The 23,804-nt window shown below is 49.5% G+C and overlaps 1 protein-coding gene across 1 annotated transcript in view; it reads left to right on the top strand.

Annotated features, from left to right (window-relative positions):
• The first annotated feature begins 286 nt into the window (after positions 1–286).
• Cfap46 (cilia and flagella associated protein 46) overlaps positions 287–23,804 on the top strand; it is an 86,002-nt gene continuing 62,484 nt past the window's right edge. The window contains exons 1-15 of the mRNA XM_057778258.1: positions 287–381; positions 578–702; positions 864–995; positions 1,619–1,683; positions 3,092–3,256; positions 4,069–4,192; positions 4,680–4,774; positions 5,596–5,706; positions 9,523–9,622; positions 16,067–16,165; positions 16,732–16,922; positions 20,601–20,829; positions 21,082–21,202; positions 22,856–22,979; positions 23,568–23,698. Of these exons, the coding sequence (XP_057634241.1) occupies positions 333–381; positions 578–702; positions 864–995; positions 1,619–1,683; positions 3,092–3,256; positions 4,069–4,192; positions 4,680–4,774; positions 5,596–5,706; positions 9,523–9,622; positions 16,067–16,165; positions 16,732–16,922; positions 20,601–20,829; positions 21,082–21,202; positions 22,856–22,979; positions 23,568–23,698 (1,861 nt within the window). The 5' untranslated portion in view covers positions 287–332. The remainder of the gene's footprint in view (positions 382–577; positions 703–863; positions 996–1,618; positions 1,684–3,091; positions 3,257–4,068; positions 4,193–4,679; positions 4,775–5,595; positions 5,707–9,522; positions 9,623–16,066; positions 16,166–16,731; positions 16,923–20,600; positions 20,830–21,081; positions 21,203–22,855; positions 22,980–23,567; positions 23,699–23,804) is intronic.

The following is a 23,804-nucleotide window of genomic DNA, read 5'->3' on the forward strand; positions in this document are numbered from 1 at the left end:
CCCTAACTCGACAAAGTGGGACCTGAAGAATGGATGGGTGGATGGGAGGTGAGCGCAGCCTGGCGAGAAACTGAAGAAAACACGGCGTTGGTACCAATTCAACACTCAAAAGTTCTTGACCTGGCCATACTCGGTGTCCGCCAGTCCCGCCCCACCCCCTACTTGCTTCCTTCCCCGCCTCTTTCCCCTCTCTACTCCCGGAGTCGCTTGCCCCCCCCCCAAGTGTAGCCCCGCCCCGACCTCCCGCGTCCTCAGTCTGGATCCGTCTCTTGGCAACCAACCGCTACTGGTACAGCAGCGAAGTCGCTGTCTGGCTGTGGGCCTTAGGCGCCATGGATTTGGTTATCACGCAGGAACTGACCCGTGCCCAGAACCAACAAGGTGGGTCTCATCCTAGCTCTGCTGATGGGAATCTCTTGAGCCCAGGAGAGTGACACAAAATGCGGTGGGGAGGGTTGTGGGCAGCCTGACTAGGAATTCAGACCCGTGTTTCTGTGCCAGAGGAAGGCTTTTTCTGGGGACTGTATCTCTCTGACACACCCATGCTGGGCCCCTCTCCTGATCCTCTGCCCGACAGATGCAGCTGCCCTGCGACGAGCTTATGAGCTGATCAAGTCCGCAAACCTGGGAAAATCGGAGTTCGACCCCTCAGAGAGCTTCAGCCCGGACCTGTTCGTGCTGTGTGCAGAGCAGGCACTCAAGGTGGAGTCCCAGGCCTGGCCGGCACTGGCACACAATGAACCTGCCCCCCCCTCACATTTTGGGGTGTTAATGGCACAGAAGAGAATGGGTGGGACACCGATGAGTGTTGTGGGAACCGGGGATGACCAAGCTTTACTTTCCCTGGCTTCAATCTCCTACAGATGGGGGAGCCCAAGATGAGCGACGACTGCATCCAGATGTACTTCAAAGTGAAGGGGCCTGTAACTCAGTTTCTGGGTCGAGCACACCTGTGCAGGGCCCAGCTCTGTGCCCCACAGTCAGAGGAAAACCTGGTGAGAACATCCCCGTCTGTTTTCACCGCACCCCCGGGGGGAGCAGCAAGTCAGGTCTTAAGAGGGACTTTTGGCCTGGAGAGATGGCTCAGGGGTTAAGAGCACTGCCTCCTCTTCCAGAGGACCTGGGTTCAATTCCAGCACCCACATGGTGGCTCACAGCTCTCTGTAACTCCAGTTCCAGAGGATCCCATGCCCCCATCTAGACATACATGAAGGCAAAAAACACCATTGCATGTACATTTTTTTTTTAAAAAAAGGAGGCTTTTAAGCAAGACGAAGTTGAGGAACCATTCTCTCCTCTACAATGATGCAGAACAGTCAGAGTTCCCATTTGTGCTTTTCTCTCCACTCAGCATTTGCAGTGTCTGGCATGAGTCCGTCTGACCTCCCACCCCCACGCGGCAGTGCTATGGCCTCTCTGTCTTCTAGCACAGCCATCCCTGAGTTGGGCAGAGGGGGAGCTGGGAGAGTCAGGCACTCAGGGGCACATCCAGCTGCGGTTTCTGTGCAGAAGCTGGGGTGCCAAGCAGTTTGCATTTGGTGACGGAAGTGGAGATGCGTGGGGACGGCTGCTTGGGTGGCAAAAGCGCCTTACCTGTGCATTCGCTGGGCTCTTTTAGGAGGAATTTGAGAATTGTGTGACTCAGTACATGAAGGCTATAAACTTCGCAAAGGGAGAACCGAGGTAAGCATGCGGAACTGTCTGCTTCTGCTGAATTGCATAAGACTTTGGTGCCCAAAGGTACCAAGTGATGCTATTTATTTATGCTGCCCTCCATCCATCCCCTCTCCTTTCTGTTTTGTGTTTAATGGAGTCATGGCACAGGCTTGTCTTATTACCTGGGAGAACCAGCCATGTTCGTGCAGACTTCCCAGAAGCAGCACCCTTCGTCATGCTTAGGACTTGTTGGGGTTTGTTGATGGCTGTCAAAGTGTTTTCTCTATGGCCTCCTTCCCAATCCGTCCCCCAGTACCTCTTATTCTTGACTTTGGAGGGAGAAGAGCACACTCTGGGGCTCCTCTGGTTGGATTGTGGTCCTTTACCCCTTCCCCTCTTCTTGTCTCTGCAGCTATGAGTCTGTGAAACCCTACACAGATTTCCAGTTGGTGGCTGTCTTTTTCCACTCAAACCCAAATTCAGCTATAGAAAAGTTAAGTTTAGCATACACTGGCATTGGCACACCTGCCATCAGAGGAACTTTCACTCATTTTGCCCATGCCCACTGCTCATCTGTTGAAAGCCTTCTCAGGTCACACACTACACAGATACAAGGGTCCAGGGTCCAGCCCCATAGGCCTTCCCTCCAGGGGTCAGGAGCTGACCCTGAGCCAGAGAACTCAGCAGAGTGAATGTTTCCAAACACAGCCTTCAGTTCCTAGTCATGATCCGCTGCAAGGGTCTTGGAGACAGCTATAGCTGGGCTAAGCGGGTCACTGCGATTTACTAGTCTGGTTGCTGGTCACTTGGTTTCCCTTCTTCCTTCCTGGGTAATGAGCAGTGATGGCCTGTCTGATGATCAATCAGTGATAGAATAGCAGGGCTGGCTCTCCAGACAGTGGCTTCTGGTAAGAAAGTCCTAAAGCTTCTCTGTGTGGCTCCCTCAGAGGGAGGTACTTGGGAAGTACCTCTCCACACACCTTCATCACCTCCTCAGGGGTTTATGCTCAGACATGGAGTTTGTCCTTCAGTCCCTTGCTTCCACCTGCAACACACTGTGTCTGACCATCTTTTGTCCGCTCAGCTCCTGGCTGAGTCTCGGACTTCTTCTTGGTCATGGTAAGATGCCATCTCTTCCAGGAAGCTTTCCACGCTCTTTCCTTCCTTGCTCATGACTGTGTTTTCATGGGGTATGGTTAATTTGTGGACTAAGGTACCATGTCATCACCACCACGAGACAGCCACTGCTCGTGTGGAACAGGGCTGTGGGGAGCTCTTCATCCTGGTGTTGATGCAGGCTGGATAGAAGTGTGTCAAATGAAGCATCTGCATCTGATGGTGATGGAACAAACCTCCACATCCCTTCTGAATCAGTCCAGGAAACAGGATGCCCCAGCCCTAGCCTTGAGCATTCTGATTTCCCCTCCCTGCCTAGGTATTACTTCTTGGTGTTCAATGCTTCTGTTCTCTACTGGAACATGGTGCGGCCATTTCTCAAGCCTGGATATCATCAATTTGTGATCCCCAGCCTCTCTCAAATCATCGCCGTGTTAAACCAGACAGAAGAAGAGGACAAGGAGTGGCAGGCAGAGCTGATGATGTGAGTGGGGGCAATAGAACTTAAAAGTCCTGGGCAAGTCCTAAGCTTATTGTGACTCAGGCCATATGAACCTCTTTCTCTCCCGAGAAAGGGGCTGGGTTCCTAACTTGTCAGGGCGTTCTTTCTAGAATCTATGGCTATTGCAGCAGGTCTTAGAAATTCCTCAGGACTCAGTCGCTGGTCCTGGCCCATGTTTTTAAAACCTTAGTGCAGTAGGGTTGTTGTTGTTGTTTGGTTTTGGTGTTAGTAGGCACTTTGGCAAGTAGCTGTGTCAATATGAGCATCACATCTGGGTTCCCAGGTGCCTGAGCATGAGGAGGTCACTGCTCTGAAGCCACAAACTATCAGCAAATGCCTGGTCACTGTGCCAGCTAGACCAAGAGGTGATCTCTCTCAGTTTTTGTCAGGATCTTTCTACAAGCACGAGACCAAGTGGGTTTTTGACAATGTAGATCCCAGCACCAAAGATGTCGGCCCAAGTCTAGACCACAGTCTGCAGTCTTGGGGCGCCTGCTTGTGGCCAATTGGAAGAACCACTAAGAGAAAGTTGATGCAAATGAGATCTGCCTTCAAAGTGCCATCGGGAAATGTCCTTGATAATTAAAATGCCAATCACCCCGTGCTGTCAGCAGTAGTTTTCTTCCACTCCTGCTGGCCTTGCTGTGGATCCTGACCGGGATAGGGCACTTCCCTGGGAAGCTTTTTTAAAGTTCGTGAAACACAGAGTTTGCGAAAGCCCAGACCCTGGCTCTCAGAGATTTGCAGCAGAAGACTGCTAAGGAGGCTAATGTCTGCTGTTTTCTGTTGTTCAGGGAACTTCTTGAATGCTACCTGCAAGCCGGAAAAAATGAGGATGCTGCCAAGTTCTGCTTGACAGCTGCACCATTCATCAAAACCCATGTGCCACACAAGTACAGGCATCTGTTCTCAGTCATGGTAAGCGGACACGTTACAAGGAAAGGCAAGGAGTGGCGCTGTCAATCATTCAGAGACTATGCGTAAAGCCTCAATAAGTCCATTTGTTGAGGAATATAAAAACATACACATATGTGAGCAAAACAAGCAAAAATGACGAAGAGAACAGACAGTTCATCTTATAGGGAAGAGCAAAGTCCTCTCACTACTATTGGTTAAGTATTTCTTTTGTTACAGCATCAATTTTTTAAAAAATATTCACAGAAAATTTGTGAAATACTAGTAATTGCTATAGCACCATGTCCCCAAAGCGTCTACAACATGCCGATTTTGATGTATAAGAATCTGCATAAATCATATCTAAAAATGTATAAAACTTAGTGAGAATTTGTCTTAATTACAAACATTAATTTTATAGGGGAAATAAAAATATGTAGGCACAAAATCTGAATGCATCTCTCGTTCCTCATTTGAATGCAAAGTAACATGCAGTTGCATTCCCGGACAGGTGCGTCATGAGCTAATGGATGACCATCAGTTAAGGGAAGAGAAAAAGCATTCCACGAGTCTCTCCATCACTTACCACATCAATTCACTAAAAGCGTAAGTAGTCTGGGGAAGTTGAGCTCAGGCTGGGATCGGGACACCGTCTCCTCTCTTAGGATGCCCTTTGTCAGCGAGAGGGAGTTTTAAGGCTTAGGACTGGCTATAGGGCCTGTCCTAGATGAGATGGTACTAGGGGTTTTGTGGGGAGGGCCTAAAGTAACCCCCATTTACTACATCTATTACTGAGAAGCAAAGGGGCAATGAAGCTACCAACAGAGTAATCAGAGTCCCAGCAAGTGAAAAAAGTTCCCAGCTGAATCAGATGCTTCTCACAGGCCTGCCGGCCTGCCGAGGAAAATGAGGAGATCACAGTGTGCCTGGTCCTGAGGAGAGAGAGGAGATCACAGTGTGCCTGGTCCTGAGGAGAGAGAGGAGATCACAGTGTGCCTGGTCCTGAGGAGAGAGAGGAGATCACAGTGTGCCTGGTCCTGAGGAGAGAGAGGAGATCACAGTGTGCCTGGTCCTGAGGAGAGAGAGGAGATCACAGTGTGCCTGGTCCTGAGGAGAGAGAGGAGATCACAGTGTGCCTGGTCCTGAAGAGAGAGAGGAGATCACAGTGTGCCTGGTCCTGAGGATACTTCCCTAGAGTTTTCCTGCAGTGATAAAAGAAAAGGAATATTTCCTGCAAAGAGAAAGCTAAGGAGGCATGGAAATTCGCCCAGGAAATTAGGCACAAAGAGAGGAGAGGGATCCTTTAAGATCTCCTCCATTCTTTAGAAAGCATGGGTTCATTGATTGAAGACTTGCCTTGAGAATAATTTTTTAACAAATATGACAGGATGATTTGACAACATAGCATTTAATTAAATCAATTCTAGGAAATTGGATAAACATAATTTGCCAGAAAACATCGACCAGATTCTGAGGAAAGCCTATAAACACTTGAGTCACTACAATCACCACCGCTTCCCTTCCATCAAAGAAGAAAAGTAAGTGGAAGCTTTGCTTTATCCACACGTAGAGACACCCACACAGCTACCACACAGCACTCAGAACGCACCAGAGCGTGTGGAAAGATACACGAACACAAGCAACTAGACCCAAGTAACTACCCGTTCCACGCCAGGGAGGATTTGGGGCTGCCTCCCTGGCAATAGCATCATGACATTTATCCTGTCCGTGAACTGCACTTGGGGTGTGGGCCTTCGTGTCCTACCTCGGAAAATCAAACTTAACTTCTAAGCACAATCATTTTCAATTCACCGCCGTGCCTCGGAAACGTCTTACTAGCTACACAGAAGAACGCATTGATTTGAGCCTTTCCCAGGAGCCCATCTTAACTCTGAGGTCTCTGGCATTTCTGGATCCTGGAGGAGTCGGGAGGAGCTCAGGGCTGGTTCCTGTATGAAGAGTGGGTGGTGTGAAGCAGAGGTGAAGATCTGGAATGTTCTCTCACAGAGGTGGCAGGAGTCTGCTTCTCGCCTCAATGGCTGTCCGTCACCCCCTTGTGAGCGCTGCATTTGTTTGAGATGATGAGATCGTAATTGCCACCGTATGTGGGCTTTTGCTTTCCAAGTCTCTGGTCACCAGAGGGGTTCAGCGTTCACCTATGATTGGGGCTTTCGAACCTCCTCCTCTGAGAATTTATCTTCTGAATTCTCAATGATTTTCTCAGTAATTTCTGTTCACTTCTGATGGAAGAAACCCATTGACCCCTTGACTACGATAATTGCTTAAGCCACAGGGCCTCACCATATGAAGTCCACTGTTACCAGAGGCAGAGCACCAGCTGGCCTCACTGGTCATTTGGTCACTGACTTGGGCTGTGGTGTGTAGTTTTGTATACAAGAAGATGCACCCTTGATGGGAATGGCATCAGCATCAGATGCAAACGTGATGTGGAAGCAGGCCCTCGCAGCCAAAAGTTCAGATGTGCCACCCCGAATAAAGGTGGGCTCTGGCTCCCAGGACAGGTGCCCTTCTAAGAAAAGGGAAATTTAGGTCCAGAGACACACATGGGAACAGTAGGTACCAACAAGTACTGGCCACAACCTGAAGAAACAAGGAGGGATCCTCTGCTGAGTCTCTAGTGCAATGTAGTGTGGGGCAACACCTCGATCTGAGGCCTGGCCTGAGAACTGGGAGACAATTGTGCCTGTCATTTTATGATACTTGGCCTGTAGGGCTTTGCTGTGGGAGCCCAGAAAGCTGATGGAGAGCACGTGTTAGCTGTCTGTGGCTGTGTGACAAATGGCCACAAGCTGGACCACAAAACAGGGCACATTTGTATCTATCTGGTTGTGTCTGTGGGCAAGACTCCCCCGTTCGTTTACCAACAAGATGTTAGCTGCCTCCCTCGGGTCTCTCTGGCAGCTAAGCTGGGAGAGAGCTGCCCTGCTCACATGGGTGCTGGCACAATTAGTTCCTCATGGCCCATAGGGTATCTCCACGAGGGATGGCTTGCCTTACCAGAACAGCTGGGGAAAGTGCCAGCTGTCTATAGACGGGGCTATGTGTGATTCGGGGCTGGGGTAGATTCTACTTACATACAGGAGCTGTGTAGTGCTTGACACATACTCCTGGGGGGGCATGCAAAGGGCCACACTTGGGGTCCCAAAGGCCTGGGTAAGAACCAGAGGAGAGGGATCGAGTCCTTCTGTGTACCGGACTCCCCATGTCAGCTGCCAGACCCTCCCGTCAGGCTAATAGCCACTCTGAGAAGAGTGAGTGCTTGTAATTATTTGAACATGTGGCCGTGCTTGTTCCTGTAAGGAAAGGCGCATCTGTCATCAGATTCTCCAAATTTAACCGCAGTTGACTCCAGCAGTAAGGCAGGGTATTCTCCCAGGGATTTGGTGATGGTGAGGTCCCTTTATGAGAACATGCTCATTGCTCTCTGAGGCAAATTCCTAGCAATAGGGTTGCAGGGAGCTGCACAGATATGCACTCAGGGAGCTTGCCTTTTAGTGACTTCCTGAGCCTGTAAGGTAGAAGTTCCGCTGCCTGACTGTGATGAAACCAGACACTTACCCATGCATGTATGAGTACTGTTTGCTTTGTTGGCCGCCCTTCCTTTCTATACGGCCTATATCCCCATTGTGCTGCTGACTGATAACATTCTTGTACTGAGATCCAAACCCTTCAACTTTGTGATAGTTCCAAGTTATTCAGGTGACCAGTTAAGCTTTTTCAAGTTTTGATATACAGAAATGGTATACTTAATATAGAAATAATGTGAGCTAGCGTTCTTCCCACCAATCCTGGGCCAGGTGCTGTCTTTGGTCTTTTACACATGTGAATTCAGTTGCCTAATGGAACCTGAGAGTGGATGTGTGGATTCTCAGAGGAACTCACTGACCCTGGCCTCCTGGCTGACGTTTTCTCTACCAACACACTTCTGACAGCATTCCCTACAGTGAGCTACCGGGGAGCTATTCTCTAAGGCTCCACTTCTGTGTGAACCTCTACTTGAAATGCACAGGGACCCCCAGAACCCATGTGTCTAGAAGGACCCCAGGACTCTTTCAGATCCCCAGTTCTTTGTATAGTCAGCACTCGCTACCACTCCTAGGGAGCAGCTGTGTAGCTCCCGACTTGCCCAGGATACATCATAAGCAGCCTGAGCTGCCTTTAGTGGCTGTAGGACCCTTCTCCACAACCCAGAGAGCCTTGCAGCTTCCTGACACTACAGGGCCCTACTGCCATATCTTCATCTGGACTTCTGTGTCTGGAATTCTGACTAGAGAAAAAAAAATGTAGCATCTGTTTAAAGCCAAAATGGTCCAGGGACCAGCTCTTTACCCTTCCCCGAGTTCCTCCTTTTTGACCTGACTATCAAGCCCAGAACTCAGGTGAAGCAGGGAGGCAGAAGTGCTAGGGCCACGCCTTGGGGATTCAGAGCCTGAGGAGAGAAAGGCGGGCAGTAAAAAACTGCCCCCACCTGGAAGAGCTCAAGACAAAAGGAAGGGAGGATGGTGCCACCACGAGAAGTCATTGGGACTCGGCCTGAATGTGTCTCTAATGTTACAAAGGCAATGAGATACTGAGTCTGTTCCCCCAGAATGGCTGCCAGTCTCTGGAGACACTTGATAGTCACGGACGGGGATGTTGCTGGAGTCCAGTGGGAAGAAAACAGGGATGCAGTGGTGGGACTGAGGATGCTGAGGTCAGGAAGCTCTGGCCAGTCTCCTAAAGGACCTTGGACTAAAAAAAAAAAAAAAAAAAAAAAAAAAAAAAAAAAAAAAAAAAGGACCTTGGCCTAGTACACGTCTCTCCCAATTTGTTCTTTTTCAGAATTGTTGGTCTATCACAGGTCCCTGCACTTTAATACATATTTAAGCATCACCCACTTAGTCTCTCATTAGTGACAGTGACTGTCTTGATGTCATCTCATACGCCTGTCACAGGGAGGAAGAACCCGTGTCTCTCCCTGACATGGCCTTTTTCCAAACTGCACTCACCAGGCAGGCGTTGACAGAGCCTCAGTGGGCACCTGTACAGGGAGTTCGTGATGAACCAATATTGCCGTGGCCTCATGGCATCTGGGACGCAGCCTAAAATCCTGGATGGAGACAGTGTGTCCAGTGGGCACTGATGTAGCGTTGTGGAGAGTTCTGGGCCCCAAAACAGCCGTGGGGCAGGGCCAGCACAGCAGGTAAAACCGTAGCTTGGTATGTCTCACTTCGCTCTCAGCTCCTGCCTCTGCCACGCCACTGCCAGGCTGGAGCAAGAACTGGCACTGCCACTGCCAAACATGTACCTATGCCCCGTGCTGAACCAGGGCCTGTTCGTTTCTTTGTTTCCAGAATATTGCTGCTTTTTGAACTGGCCCGCCTGTCTCTGACCTTGAAAAATGAGCCAATGGCCAACGACTGCCTCTCAGATCTGAAGAAAATTGAAACCAAAGTAAGTGATTAGCTCTGAGTGGTGGCCACAGAGGGTAGCTCAGAGGACTATGGCCCCAGGACTGAAAGAAAGAAACGTGTTGGTGGGCAAGGCTCCCATCCTCAGCATGTGCCGCCTGCGGAAGTGTATTGGCCGTGTCCGCTGGTCTGCACCTGTGTCTTCTCTCTCACCTTTGTCCCTGGCTCTGGCCCCTGTTGCCACCACTATTCAGGGAAAGGCTGTGTGATGCTCACAGGAGTAGTGTTGTACCCCTTGATCCTCTGACCCCTGAACCCCTGAATATTTGCTTATTTCTTGAAGGACTACCATAAAAATTCTGTGCTTAAACCAGCAGTTAGGGACTCCTCAGTGACATGGATTACCAAGGAACTGTCACTGTTAATTTTTTTATGCTTATGACAATATTGCCATTCAAGGGAAGTTTAGGACACACACAGTGGTGAAAGCGGGCTTTGGGATGGTGGCCCCTGTAACTTCCAAAACTGCTCAAGGCATTTCCAGAGTGGAGAGCGCTCTCCCTACGCACGCTGCCACATTCAGGAATGGGGTTGGATGATGGCAGGCTGGATAACCTGGTCCCTGTCTTGACCACTGCTTCCTGACATCTCCATTGAGGACCTGCTCTCTGCTCGGTCCTGGTTGCCTGTAAAGGTGATTTTTGGATATTTGTCAACTAAATAAAGCCACGGGGCTAGAGCAGACAGTCAGGGGCAGTTCACATTGCCAAAGGCCCATTTTCCTCTTCTTGGTGTCTATGACACCAGCACCCGCACCCAGCATTGCCCCTTCTTCACCAAACACTGGCTTCCTTCTCTCTCTGAATCCTGGGTTTTGTCTATAAGGAGGCAATGCTAACAGGGCACATCTGCTCTTGGTGAGGGAAGAGGTGTGGAGACAGGTCCAGCTTGCCAGCTAGGCCTGCAAGGGAGACTTTCACAAGCCCAAAGAGCTTTCAGCTCTACCCACAGAGCACTGCCCAGTCACAGACCTCTCATCTCCTCTGCCACAGCTACTGCCCATCTACCTCTCTGCCACCTGCTGGAGCAGGCCCCAGATAACATTCCAAGGGGGCCATTGGGCTTCCCGGCTCTGCCTTCCCTAACTGAAGCTGTGGTCTATGTGCTAGTGCACCTTGGCTCTGGGTATCTCCAACCTTCTCCTCACTGTTCTGTCTGAGGCCTCCACCTCCATGTGTCCAAGTGTGTCATTCTTATTCATGTGTACTTGAGAGAGAGAAATTCATTTTTAGTTAAGGATTCTATAGCCAACTGTAAAATAGTATGTTGGTGTCAAGTTTTCCAACCTTTTACCTTTTTTTGGGGGGGGGAGACTCTGCAGCTTTGGAGCCTGTCCTGGAACTAGCTCTTGTATACCAGGCTGGCCTCGACCTCACAGAGATCCGTCTGCCTCTGCCTCCCAAGTGCTGGGATTAAAGGCGTGCGCCACCACCATCCTTTCCAAGGGAAGAGAAAGGAAGAGAAGAGAAGAGAAGAGAAGAGAAGAGAAGAGAAGGATACTGGAAGACATAATGATCCAAATGCTACAGCTGGAAACCTTGAAGAAGGAGGATTAAGGCATGTTAGGTACCTAGAAAATGTAATTGGGCGTGACATCAGACTGCTTACTGGAAACAGTAAAAGCAAAAGACAAGGATGGTCATTAAGATCCTAATGTCTAGTCAACCTAAATTCTACACCTCGAGAACATATCTTTTAAAACAAAAAGGTTTTCCTTGGCCTCCTCCACTCGCCATGAGCACAAAGTAAACTCTGGGGGAGGAGAAAGTGGTGCTGGATCTGCACAGGACAGTGGTGGCAGCAAAGAAACCAGGGTTACTGTGAGGGCACTGGTAAGCAGAATGTGAGGTGAGACTCAACAGCAGAATGGTTGGAAACACACCAGGATGTGTGTGCTGGCACTGAAGTTACTAACGTGAAGTTACCTTGGTGAGAAGACTGCAGGAGGTCCAGTCTGATAACAGATGACAACTGCCATATGTCGCATGAAAGCAGCACCAAAGTGGTAGTGGTAGTGGTAGTATATAGCTAGTGAACTCTCAAAGGAGACAGAGGGACTGAGGATGTAGTTCAGCTGGTAGCATGCTTACCTATTAGATATGAACCCAAGATTCCATCCGTAATACTGAGGAAAAGGAAAAGTGAAAAGGGAGAGGAGGAGGAATGAGAAAAGGAAAAGAGTAGATCACCTAAAGTAAAACTGAAGAAACAGAATAGAATAAAGAAAATATGGGACAGACAGGAATAAATGGTGAAATGATATAGTATATCTGATCTATTATGCTGTAATCACAATAAATGTAAATAGCCTAGTTACCACAATTAAAAGGCAAATGCTGTCCAAATGAGAAAAGGCCCGGTTCTAAATCCATACAGATTGTGAGAAACCCACATTCAGTATGAAATGCTTGCGATCTAGTTGAAGCATGCAGCAGTGCTCACAATGACAAATGTCACCTGCTGACACTGTAGGGAAGAAGCTGGAGTGGCTGCCTTTCCATTATTCAGTGTCTGATTTTAAAACTGCTAGTTAAAGAGAGGTCATTTCACAAGGTGAATGGGCTTAGCAAGTAGGGAAAGAATGCCAGTTGTCAGGTACACCTCTTTAAAGTAAAAGAGTTGTTAAAACTGTGAGGGCAAACAAAGTCCAAAAGTAAAGCTGGACATTTCAAGGGGACACTCCGAGTGACAGATAGGGTGGGAGATGTAAAGACTGGAGCTAGAGAGAAGGTTCAGCAGTTAAATATACTTAATGCTCTTGTATGGGACCAGGTTCCATTCCCAACACCCACATGGTGGTTCACAACCATCTATAACTCCAGTTACGGGATATTCTACACCCTCTTCTGACTTGTGTACCAGACATGCACATGGAACGCAGACATTCAAAACATTCACACATATAAAATGAAAATAAATGTAAAAGTCTGTAAATTATCTGTAGAAATATGAAAGATAAGATAAGACACCCTATTTGTTTTGTTTCAGCTATAAAACACACCCCACCCTGCCCTGCCCCCCACCCCAAGCAACAGAGTCACCATCTTCTTGGATCACAGAGCATTTGCCACAATAGGTTATATTCTAGACTTAAAAATACATACATTTAAGCCGGCAGTGGTGGCGCACGCCTTTAATCCCAGCACTCGGGAGGCAGAGGCAGGCGGATCTCTGGGAGTTCGAGGCCAGCCTGGTCTACAAGAGCTAGTTCCGGGACCGGCACCAAAGCTACAGAGAAAGCCTGTCTTGAAAAAACAAAACAAAACAAAACAAAACCCAAAACATACATTTTAAAGGTGTTTGACTCTTATGAAGTGTTGACTGACTAGTACGGAATTACATGTGGAGCCGTGTTCCCACATGACTCATGAGTCCAATAGAATTAAAAAATGGAATTAGAAGGGACTTTTAATGGAGCAGAAATGTAACAAAAAGCACCTATCAAAGTTTGTGAATTATAAAGAGGTAATTTTTTAATATGTGGCATGTGTGTGTTTACACATGTGTGTATGTGTGTATTCATGTGGCAGCCAGAGGTTGATATTGGGTATCTTTTTATCATTCGACACCTTATTATTTGAGACAGAAACTCTCACTGAATCTGGATCTTGCCATTTCAGCTGGACTGGTTGGCTAATGAGACCCAGAACTGCCGGTTCCTGTCCTGCCAGCGCAGGTGTTACAGGCAAGCACTGCTGTGGCTGCCTTTTCCATGGGTGCTGGGGGTACAAACTTGGGTGCTTGTGCTTGCACAGCAGACACCTTACCTACTGGGTCATCTTAGCCATGTGGGATGTTTTTTAAAGAGAGAGACTGCATTTGGTCAAGGAAAATGAGGCCTGCCTCCACTGAGAACACTTACACACAACATTCCATTTGGTAGCAAAAGAAAATGGGTAGGAGCCAAGGTGGACATTAACAGGCAGACAGACAAGTTGTGATGTGTCAGTCGAGAAGGAACAGCACCAAGCAGTTCATAAAGACGTGGCAGACGAATGAAGCTCTTAATTTTCCGGGACTTGGAGCAACAAGCAGGGAGCACCGTGCGATTCCTTCACTCATATAAGCAGATGGAGATGTTGTTTGGAAAGTAGATGGGATGCTTGGGCACCAGTGGGCAAAGGCACAGGCACAGAAAACTGGTGGGTCAGTGTTATCATGTCTTCAGCTGGTAAGGCTTTCCTGGGTTTGTATAGGCATAAGTTAAAGCTTGCCCAATTGTGCACCTTAAATATTTGCAGCTGGCTAGATGCCCTGTGTGCTCTCAGAAAGCTATTTAAAATAGGGATAACAGAAAATCAATAAATTAAAATTGCCCTTGAAACAGAGATGAATTTCATCCATGCAGGGGCCTCCTCCATCTCCAGAAGCCCGTGCCTTGGGCACAGGGATCATGTGTTCTCTGGAAATGCTTTGTCATGAAGACCTGAGCAGTGTAACTGTGTAACTCTGGAAAGTTCAGAAATTCTGGTTGTGTTCCTCCCCATAAATGGCCTCTTGAATCTTCAGACTTCCAGCTGTGTGACTTCAAGACTGCGATGGGGTCCTCACACAAGGCTCACTCAAAGAACCCTGCAGTGGTAACAGTGATGGCAGGGACAGGGCTTCTGTCACACCCATCCACAAGGGCAGGGCACCTCATACCAAAACCAGGAGTTTTTGCTGCTCAATTACAGTTGCTAAATTTTATAGATGTGGGAAGGTAGCTTGTTATTTAAAAATTTAAGCCAGGATCTCACAGACCCCCACTTCAACATTGCATTTGTTCTTAGCTGCCCTCAAAAACTTGATGGTTTAAACCCTATTGCTGAAGATACCACAAGCTTTAGACATAGAATTTAGAGAAGTCAAGCCAGTATGTGGAAGCTTCATCCCTATTCAGTACTCTGGCTTTCAGACTATTGGTTCTAAACACACTACCAAGGGAGAAAAGTTGCCATTAGTCTTGCACAGTTGTGAATCATGTGAACTACAGTAACTTCAAGCCGAACAAGACGTGCCCATGGTACAATAGTGGCACAGATGTTATGGGGAAAACCAACTACTTTCTGACTGTCGTGTCCACTCCACGTGGCAGAACTCATGTCTGGCACTGCTAGCATGGCTCAGAATCCAAGGTTATCCAAAGCTAGGCAGGTTTCAGGCTCCAGAGAGAACCTAGTGCTCTACTGAATGGGCATCACAATAGACCGACTCCTGAAGACCTGTCATACTCATAGGTCAGCGCATCACTCAGTCTCGTGAGAGAAGTTCTGTATGGTAGAAAATGAACCCAGAGTCCCACAAATGATCAACATGCAGAAAACAAGAAATTGCAGAGTGCTTAGCCCTAAATGTATTGTACCCCACCTCCCAAAGCTCAGGATTGCCGCAGAAGTGAGGGTGGAAAGAGTCTAAGAGCCAGACACAATGAAACAGTCTCCTGGGCTGTTGCAACATGAGCCAACTGTGGCTGTGACAGCAGGCACAAGACCCGTAGAAGATCAAGCCAACCCAAGTCCCAGCATGCAGTGAGGAGGTCAGAAAGTTCCACACCTAGCTGAGAAACTATTGGCAATCGATGGCTGCTAAGAGAAGGAGGGGCCGTTTTCTTCAGGGATGCCACCCCCGAGAGGTTACCCAAGCTCTGGTAGATGGCTCTACACCAACGCACATGCTGACAGCAATAAGTGGACTCTGTAGTTTTTTTTAAGTCAACACATGGAATTTGGAGGGAGTAGAGGTGGTGCTGACGGAAGAGGAGTTAGAGGGGAGTGCGTGGGAGTGAGTTTGGTGCAACCACATGGTATGCACTTATGAAGGTCTCAATAAAAAAAGGCAAAAGAATTTAAACCAGAAGCTAAGGAGATGACTTGGTGTATAAAGGTGCCTACCACCATGCCTGAGCACCTGAGTTTGAGCCTTAAAATCCACATTGGGAAAGGAGAGAGCTAACTCTTGCGTGTTGCCCTCTGACTTCCATACTCACGCAATACATTTACATGATCATTGTTTGAAAAAATTTAGGCCAGATGTGGTGGTTTACTTCTGTTGTCCTGACGCTCAGACAAGCTGAGGTAGGACTGGCGTGAGTTCAAAGCCTTCCTGAGCTATATAGAGTGAATTCCAGGAGTCTTGGCTATCCTGTGAGACCCTGCATTTTAGAAAAGAGAAAACGAAAAACTAAAGACAAATTCAAGGCCCTCTAATATCAGTGAGGGTTTTCATCTCTCCTGTTAAAAGGTTTCAGAAGTCTCTCTCCCTTTGTGTCTTTCGAGACACATTAGGTTTTTGTTCCCGTGACTTTGTACTGCTCTCTGATTGTCCGTTTTCTGGTTTCTGCTTCTTCTGGGAATTGAAGGCATTTGAAGGGTCTTTAGGGCTGATGAATGTGGCTTGATTGCCGCCATTTGTGTCTTTGTGCTCAAAGTTCCATCTGCATCCACAGGATCCTGGCAAGCTGCTCGAAATCGAAGGCCTGGAGTGTGAACTGGAAGCTTTGAGACTGGAGAGTAGACTTAAAATGTACTTTCGAGGAGCCGTTGAGGTAAAGCCCGAGTCACAGTTCCCCTGGAGCCAGGATTCCTGGGGTCAGGCTAGCATTGCAAGCACTGGTGCAGCCTGACAGTGAGGTGCCTGGATGTGGGGAGCCGGGGACCATGGGGGATATGACTGAGAACAAGATCAGTGTGGGGCTTGAGGAAGGCTCAGAGAATGGTGAGTGTGTTCCACGGCTTCTGAAATCCCAGCCTGGTGCATTTCTTCTGGAAAGGACCCATCACACAAACCAGAGGTGATTCTTCTCGGGTGGTGAATGAAAGAGGCCGCCCTAGTAAGGAGACACCCATAAGAAACAATGGGCTCTGACTCCACTCGTGCAAGAAACACGGTGAACCGCAGCTAATGCCTAAGCCATTCATAAAGTGCCCACTTCAGAATAGGAAGGATCACCGTGGCATTCTCAGAGGGACTGGGGCCCTGGTCTGATGACCTGCTAATCTGCCACCTACCCTGACTGCCGTCCCCAGCACTGGCTTTTCCAGATGGCAGCCATAACTAGTTTCCCACCCTCGCCTCCCAGCCCTCAGCCAGCCACTCAATATGCCCCTACAGGAGCAGCTGAGCATCATCAAGAGACTGGACATCATGCTGCAGCGGGCCATCCGCCTAGGTGACTCCAAGCTCATCCACGTGCTGTGTACCACACAGTGGAACACCTGCCTGCCCCTGCTGCAGCGCAACCTGAGGTTCTACCTCCGGAAGCCACTGACCACCATCGCTGAGATCCTGGAAAAGATTGATAGGTGGGCACTATTTCTCCTGTGTTCTCCTTAGGGTCGGCCTCTCAGTAGGGGAGAACTGGGAGAGTCCAGGGTGTGAGTGCCCTGTTCTCGCCATCACTTGCGGGTCACACAGGTACAAGAGCCTGGCTTCCTCCTCTTGTGCAGCTAGCCGATGTCTTTCAGTCACCCAGGCAACCCAGATCAAGAATCCTCATCCTGTCTACCCGTCAGCGGATGGCGGTGGTGATTATCTGGAAGGAGACTTGGAAATGTATCCTCAGTAGCCATTGTGGGCATGTTGTGGACAGCCTAGCATCATAATCCGAAGACTCCTTCTAAGTGCACCTCCCTTAGCTCACACCACACTGCAGAGCCCCTGCCATTTCATGTCCTCACAAACACTTAGCTTGATTCACCCCTTGGCTTCAGCTGTGCTGTGGACGTGCACTTGTATTCAACAGGAGATGCTTTTTATTTCCCTGGGTGGGCAACTGTCTTTCCTGTGCTGTTGACATTTGCCTGTCCGTTTTGGTGACCTGCCTACTCAGACCTTACGTCCCTGCCAGTTTAACATCAAGGCCATGCTGACTTTATGTGCTGATTTGTAAGGTGCCCTTCTAAAATCGCTTTCCAGAGCTTGTCATGTTTGCCATCACCATGAGGGAAGTCATCCTGGTCCAGCGTGTGCTTATCTGATTGTCAATTTCCTGAGAAGGCCTTCAGTATGAGACAGTCCCCGAGTCTGGACTGAAATGAGTGAGCCCGTTCCCAGAGCACTGTGTCACCACGCTTGGGTGGTCACGTGGCTCATGCTGTGTATCCTGCTTTTGGCCAGTTGTAAAGATCTCAGGGAGGGGAGCACCGCACGTCCTAGCAGGATGTGATGCCACTGCCTTCCCTCTGCTCTGGTAGATTCCCTCTCCATTAAGGCTGTGTGCGTGCCTAGCCTGGCATTCTGTGTTGTTTGATGCAGACTGCGACATGCCTGCTTCCTGTGCCCCCTGTTGCACAGCTTGGTCTAGCAGAGCTTGCCTTGAGGTGAGCAGCCTGGGCCCTCACCAGAAGGCTCTCTTCATTCTGCCACTGCTCTGTCCCCAGGAGCAGCTGAAAAGTCGAGAATTCCTTCTCCCTTCTGCTGGCCTCCTCGCTTTCATGTGTCTCTTAAGAGATTGGGGGCTCCTCCAAGGTCATAACTGGGCTCCCTTTACCTGTATGAAGCACTCAGTTCCCATGATCCCTCTCTCCACCCATAGAGATGCCACCCTTATGCCACCATTGTGCCACCCCAAAGCTAATCTGTGCCCATTGCTGGTCATCTTTTAATTCTGGGAAAACCATAGCCTTTTGTGTTCACCTCATCTTTGCAGCTTCCTGGAACATCTCCTTCTTCCAAAGAGCAGAGCTCTCCAGCCAGGGGGCACCCATCCTGGAGCCCAGGGTATGGCCGGTGGATGCCCTCAGCCCTGCTGATCTGAACAGATCCCATCCCATCTTAGTTTCAGAAACTGTTGCTTGTTACTGGATGCAGGGCTGGCAGACACACTGGTCTTTAAACACCTTACAGGGGTTTTCCTTCCGGTCTCCACCATCTCTGATGGACAGTCCAGGGCAATATGACGCTCTGTGCACCATTTCCCCTCCTATTTTAAAGCCTGTCTCTTTAATTTTTCAGCATGTTGATTATAGTATTCCTGGGAGCCTTTAAAAATTTTAATATAATTCCAATATTCTAAATGACACTTTTATAAGATTTGGGGAGTTATGAGCTATTGTTTCTTTGGATACATTCTTCTTTCTGGGATTCTAGCTATATGCATGCAGAATGTGCATTGTTCCTCATGGCTCCTGTACACTGTTTGGTGTTTTAACCTTTTTGATCTCCATTCCTATGATCAGGCCATTTCTGCTCCCAGGCTCGTGAACTTGCTGGCTGCCCATTCTGCCATCATACTAGTCTAGAATGGCCCTTCTTTCACTCACTATGGATTTTGGGTCTAGTATCGACTTTTTACCACTGTTTTGCCTATTTGTGTGTGTGTGTGTGTGTGTGTGTGTGTGTGTGTGAGGGAGAGAGAGAAGGCTCATGATCTGTATATTGTGATATCTACTTTAAAAGATTTATCTGCAAAACCCAACAGCTGGTCCATCTGTATCCTGACCCTGTGTTAGAGTCTTCCATCTCTTGGCACAACTAATGGACTCTATGTTAAGCATTGCAGATGGCATCTTATTGATTCTTTACATTTTTTGTTTAAAACAGAGTCCTACATAGCTAGTAGACAATGAGGCCCTGACTAGCTCTGAGTTGACCTCCAGTTTGCAATGATCCTCCTGCCTCTGCTTCCCAAGTACTGTGAAAGCACCACCATGGTTGTTGCCATTTTAAAAGAAGTGTTGTTTCGGTTTTGGTGGGCAGTTTAATGTTGGCTGGTCCACCTTGCTCTAGCGTATCTCTGGGCGACCAGGTGTTTCCCATGCCCATCCCAGAGAGAATCTGCCTGCAACACAGGCTCTGTTCAGGCTGAGCTTTGTGTCTTGCTGTGGGCAGAGGGACAGAGATCCCTGCCATTCAGCAAACCCATGCTCTGCCTACTGTCTGCTCAGAGGACACTGTGCCCAGCTGCTCTGCTTCTCAGGAGCCCATGGCTACCTCCTTCCTGAGTTTTCTTCCACGGGACCTCGATTTCATGCTTTCCAGGATCGGGGCCTAGAAACAGCTGCCCTCTTGTTAGATCATTTTTCAGATGCTGTGGGTGACCGGGTAACTGTCTTCTGGAAGCAGAAGCAACTGTAGCCTTAGGCCAGCTCTCTGGCTTGTTTTCAGGTTGAGAACTCAGGTTTTACACCTATTGGTTGTGATTTTCATTTCTGGCCCCCTGGGGGCTTCTCTTTATGACTCCTGCTGTCTGCTCCTGGCAAGTTTCACGTGGGCCCCTCTTCCCCCATCCACACTAGGCACCATGACGCACCAGATCCCTGCTCTTTTGTGGAGCAGAGCTCTAACACCTGTTACCACAGGCTCTCTCCACTTCTCTGTACAGGTTCATAGTATTTCTATTATCCCTGAGGTCATGGGAATGTTACTATCACTTTTCTTTCTCCATTTTAGTAGAAAAATCCATAAGCCCATGCTCTAGCAGTCCGTAGGTGGTTAGCTCTGTGTCCTGTGGCGGTGGTTAAGGTGACCCCCTCCATCACCACTGTCCAAAGCTTTTACTCAGGTGTAGGGGCTCCTCCAACCCTGACTGAGTTCCAGCCAGAATGTGGCTAAGCCTCCTGGGCAAACGTCCCATGTATCCATGAGAGTAAAGACAATGGACGGCAGCACCGACACCAAGCATGTTCCAGGAGACAGAGGTTCGTCACAGGAGACAGCAGGACGACAGTGACATCTGGGTGGCCATGGGAAGGCTGAGCCTGCCCTTGTGCTCTTGTCACTGTAAAAACACTGCACAAACCTTTCCTCTGCTTCTTCTCAGCCTGGGCCCAAGGCTCATGAGCACAACTCCAGTGGCCTGTACCAACCACTGCGGATTTTCTCTCCTTTTGTGAGGTTTCTAGAAAAGACAGGAAGGAGGCTGGAAAGCAAGGCTCTGGGGTAGTTGTGTCAGTCCATGCCTCTTGCTGGTGACCGGACATAAGGCCCCCAGGCATGCCAGCAGCCCACCATAGCCTCATTGCATGTGCTGTTATCTCTAGTCTCATGACCCTGATGCGCTGCCAAGTCCACATGGAGCTGGCATATATCGACCAGGACGAGGACCGGCTGGAGCCCGCCATTGATCACCTGCAGAAGGCCATGCGGCTGGACAGCTTGGGCCTCTACGAGGACAAGGTTAAGGTGGCTTACAAACGGCTACAGTTGTGTACCATGCTGTACCAGTCCCCCGACCGTCCCGAGGACAAAGCCACCATGGCCATTGAACAGGTGCAGACCCGAACCATTATGAGACCAGCCTGCAAAGGAAGAGACTAAGGGGAAACCCTGGGGGCAGAGAGAGCATTAGGGGCCATGCACACCCAAGCACGAGGCCCAGGCTTAGCTACTCAAGGTCTGTCTGGCATCCTGAAGGCCTGTGGGAGTTCTGTTGCCTGAGGGTGGAACCATAAGTTGCCTTAAGAGTCTCAGCTGTCCCGGGAGAGGGGCTACCTCACATCGTGCTCATCATCCTGTCTGCAGGCAAAGAAAGCCACCATGAAAGACAGTGCCCGGAAGAAGCGTGCACTCCTGGTGAACGCAGGCCTGGCCCTCGCCCCCGACACCTTCCAGATTGTGCTGGACAGCGAGAATGAGGCCAAAGGTTAAGTGCTGCCCTTGACCTCACTGCCTTTGACCTTGTGACACACTGCATTCGTCTAGAGAAGGATTGTGTCTATACGTGGCTGTTAGTAGCAGAGTACCACTGCCAGAAATTAACTTCTCTGTTCTAGATGCTGGACATCAGTGATGGGGATGCAATGGGCCGGTCTCTTTCAGTGCCATCTCTCCTGGCTTGTAGATAGTCATCTTTGCCTTACATCCTCACTGTCTGTCCTGTACATCGCCCTCAATGTCCTCTTTGCACAAGGACTCAGTCACCCTGTAAACAGAGCCTCCTGATGGTTTCCTCAGCCTTATCATTTATTCAGACCCCATGTCTTGAAAATGAGGCTGTGTTTTGGAATCCCAAGGGCAGGGCTTGAAAGAAGCCTGTTTGGGTACACAATTCAGCCCACAGTGCCATTTGAGGAACAAAGGCAGCATCTCTGGGGATGCTCTTTGTATCAAAGCCGAGTATATTTCACTGACCTGCTTACCTGGGCCACCTACTTTGTCCCCAGGGTAGAAACAGGATTGTACTATATATACCCTAGTCGCAGCTGCTGAGCCTGGCTCTCAGGATCAAACCAGCAACTCTGGCTATATTGGTAGCGCCACTGTCGCTGGAGCCACAGACAGGTCTTGGTTGGTGGGGGCACTCTCCTGAATCTCCTTCCAGCACAGCTCTGACAGGAAGCGTTATAGGGACAGGAGCCTTGGAGGTGACCGTCTGAAGTTGAGTTGGCTGTAGCCCATGTTGTGGGTCCAAGACAAGGGCCAAGAAAGGGAGGGCAGAGTCATGGCCCTGGGCTGGGATCAATGAAGTCTCTGGAAATACAGCCCTGCTGGCCCAGGAGCTGTCTGTCTTACTCCACCGCCTCCTTTGGCCTTTTTACGGCTCTGGTTTTGTTTGGCCCCTCATGAGTCTGAGAATGAGAAGCTGGAGGTGTTGACATTACATGGGTGGGCCCATCCTACTTGGTTGATTCGTTTCATTAGATGAATATAAACAGCCAAGAGTCTGCATTTTCACCAGACAACAGAGTGCCAAGCTGGCACCTGAGGGCTTATCAAGGCAAGGGGTGGTTTCAGGGGGGAGGGGACCCCAGCAAGTGAACACCTATGTTATATATGGAAGCACCGAGGAGGCAGGAGATCACCTGAGAGGAGACACACTCCTCCAAAGCCCCAGTTTCCACTCTGGTGTCTCCTGTGGCTGGCTCTGCACTGGACAGCTGGTTCTCACTGGGAAGCTGAGCTCTGAGTGGGCACTCATCTTAGATCTGGAAAAGGGGCAGTGATTCAGAACCTTCACATCAAGCAGATATGACTGCTGAGTTTGTGAGTGAATAGTGGGTGCTGCCTGAGAGGCCAGGGTGTGTGGGGCAGGTCAGAGGCCTGATGTTTCTGAGCGAACATAGGCTGTCTCGGAGGACTGGAGGCTCTACCCACTCCATAGTAGCTCAGTGTCCTTGCTGGCCCAAAAGCACTAAAGATGCTTTTAGTGATGGTGATGGGGCCTCTTAATACCCCTAGAATGAGCTCATCTGTCCAAACCTCATTTCTGACTTTGATCCCATTTGTGTGGGTCAGCATTGCTATCTTACGCCCAACCCTGGCCCACCTCCTCAGCTTGGATGTTTCCTGCTTTCAGTTTCCACAGGGAAAAATAGGGGTCGCTTCACCTACCTCTGTGCGAAAGCGCGACACCACATCCTCAGTGTGGACAAAGCTGCTGGGCACCTGAGGCGTCTGGGAAACGAGAATGACAAAGAGAGGTGAGCCAAGGAGGAGGGATAAGGTAGGTCTGTCAGCTGATGCCTTCATCCAGGCACTGACTCCATGGCTACCTGGGACCCTGTGAGAGGGGACAAGTCACGTAAGCTCCATGGGCAGCCTCTGTGCTGAGGACATGGCTTTCTCCTGTGGGACAACTGGGTCACTTACTAGGACATTCTGGCCAAGGCCACCACAGGAGTCCCCAACCTAGGGTTACCCATCCACACCACACGCAGGAAACGACTATGTGGGGACATTTCTCGTTAAATGACCAGAAGTGTCACTGGCACTGGGGAAAGGCCAGCAAGAGAGCTGCATATGACCTTGGGGACAGTCATAGCTCTGACCTCTGGGCCTTGACCCGACGAATTGTTCCAGCTCTGACCCTGAGTTATGACCCCTGCATGACTCCACTGTCCAGGACGGTCTTCCCATTCATACCCTCAGCCGACTGCACTTCTATGTCTCATTCAGTACTTGGCACCTGCTTGCCGTAGGGTGGCTTCCCCCCGCCCCTGGAACTGTCCCTCCAGGTGTTCCTAACTTCACCTTTGCTTCCTTTCCTCCGCCTGGATCCTGATGCGCAGAATTGTGATTTGGGCCCAGCTGGCTAAAGTGGCCTGGAAGCAAGACGTGTGTGACGTGTGTCGCACAGCAACCCGCTTCTGCCTTCTTTATGACAACGTCAAGTCAAGGAAGTCCACAAAGCTAAAACGAGGTGTGCATCCCTACCCTGCGTCCCCTGGGCAGGCTGAGCTTCAGGGCGTCACCAACCTCTGGTGGCTGTGGCAGCCACAGCACCTCTGCACCAATAGAGTCCACCA

Source organism: Chionomys nivalis, chromosome 8 (genome assembly GCF_950005125.1).
Source record: "Chionomys nivalis chromosome 8, mChiNiv1.1, whole genome shotgun sequence".
Classification (NCBI taxonomy): Eukaryota; Metazoa; Chordata; class Mammalia; order Rodentia; family Cricetidae; genus Chionomys; species Chionomys nivalis.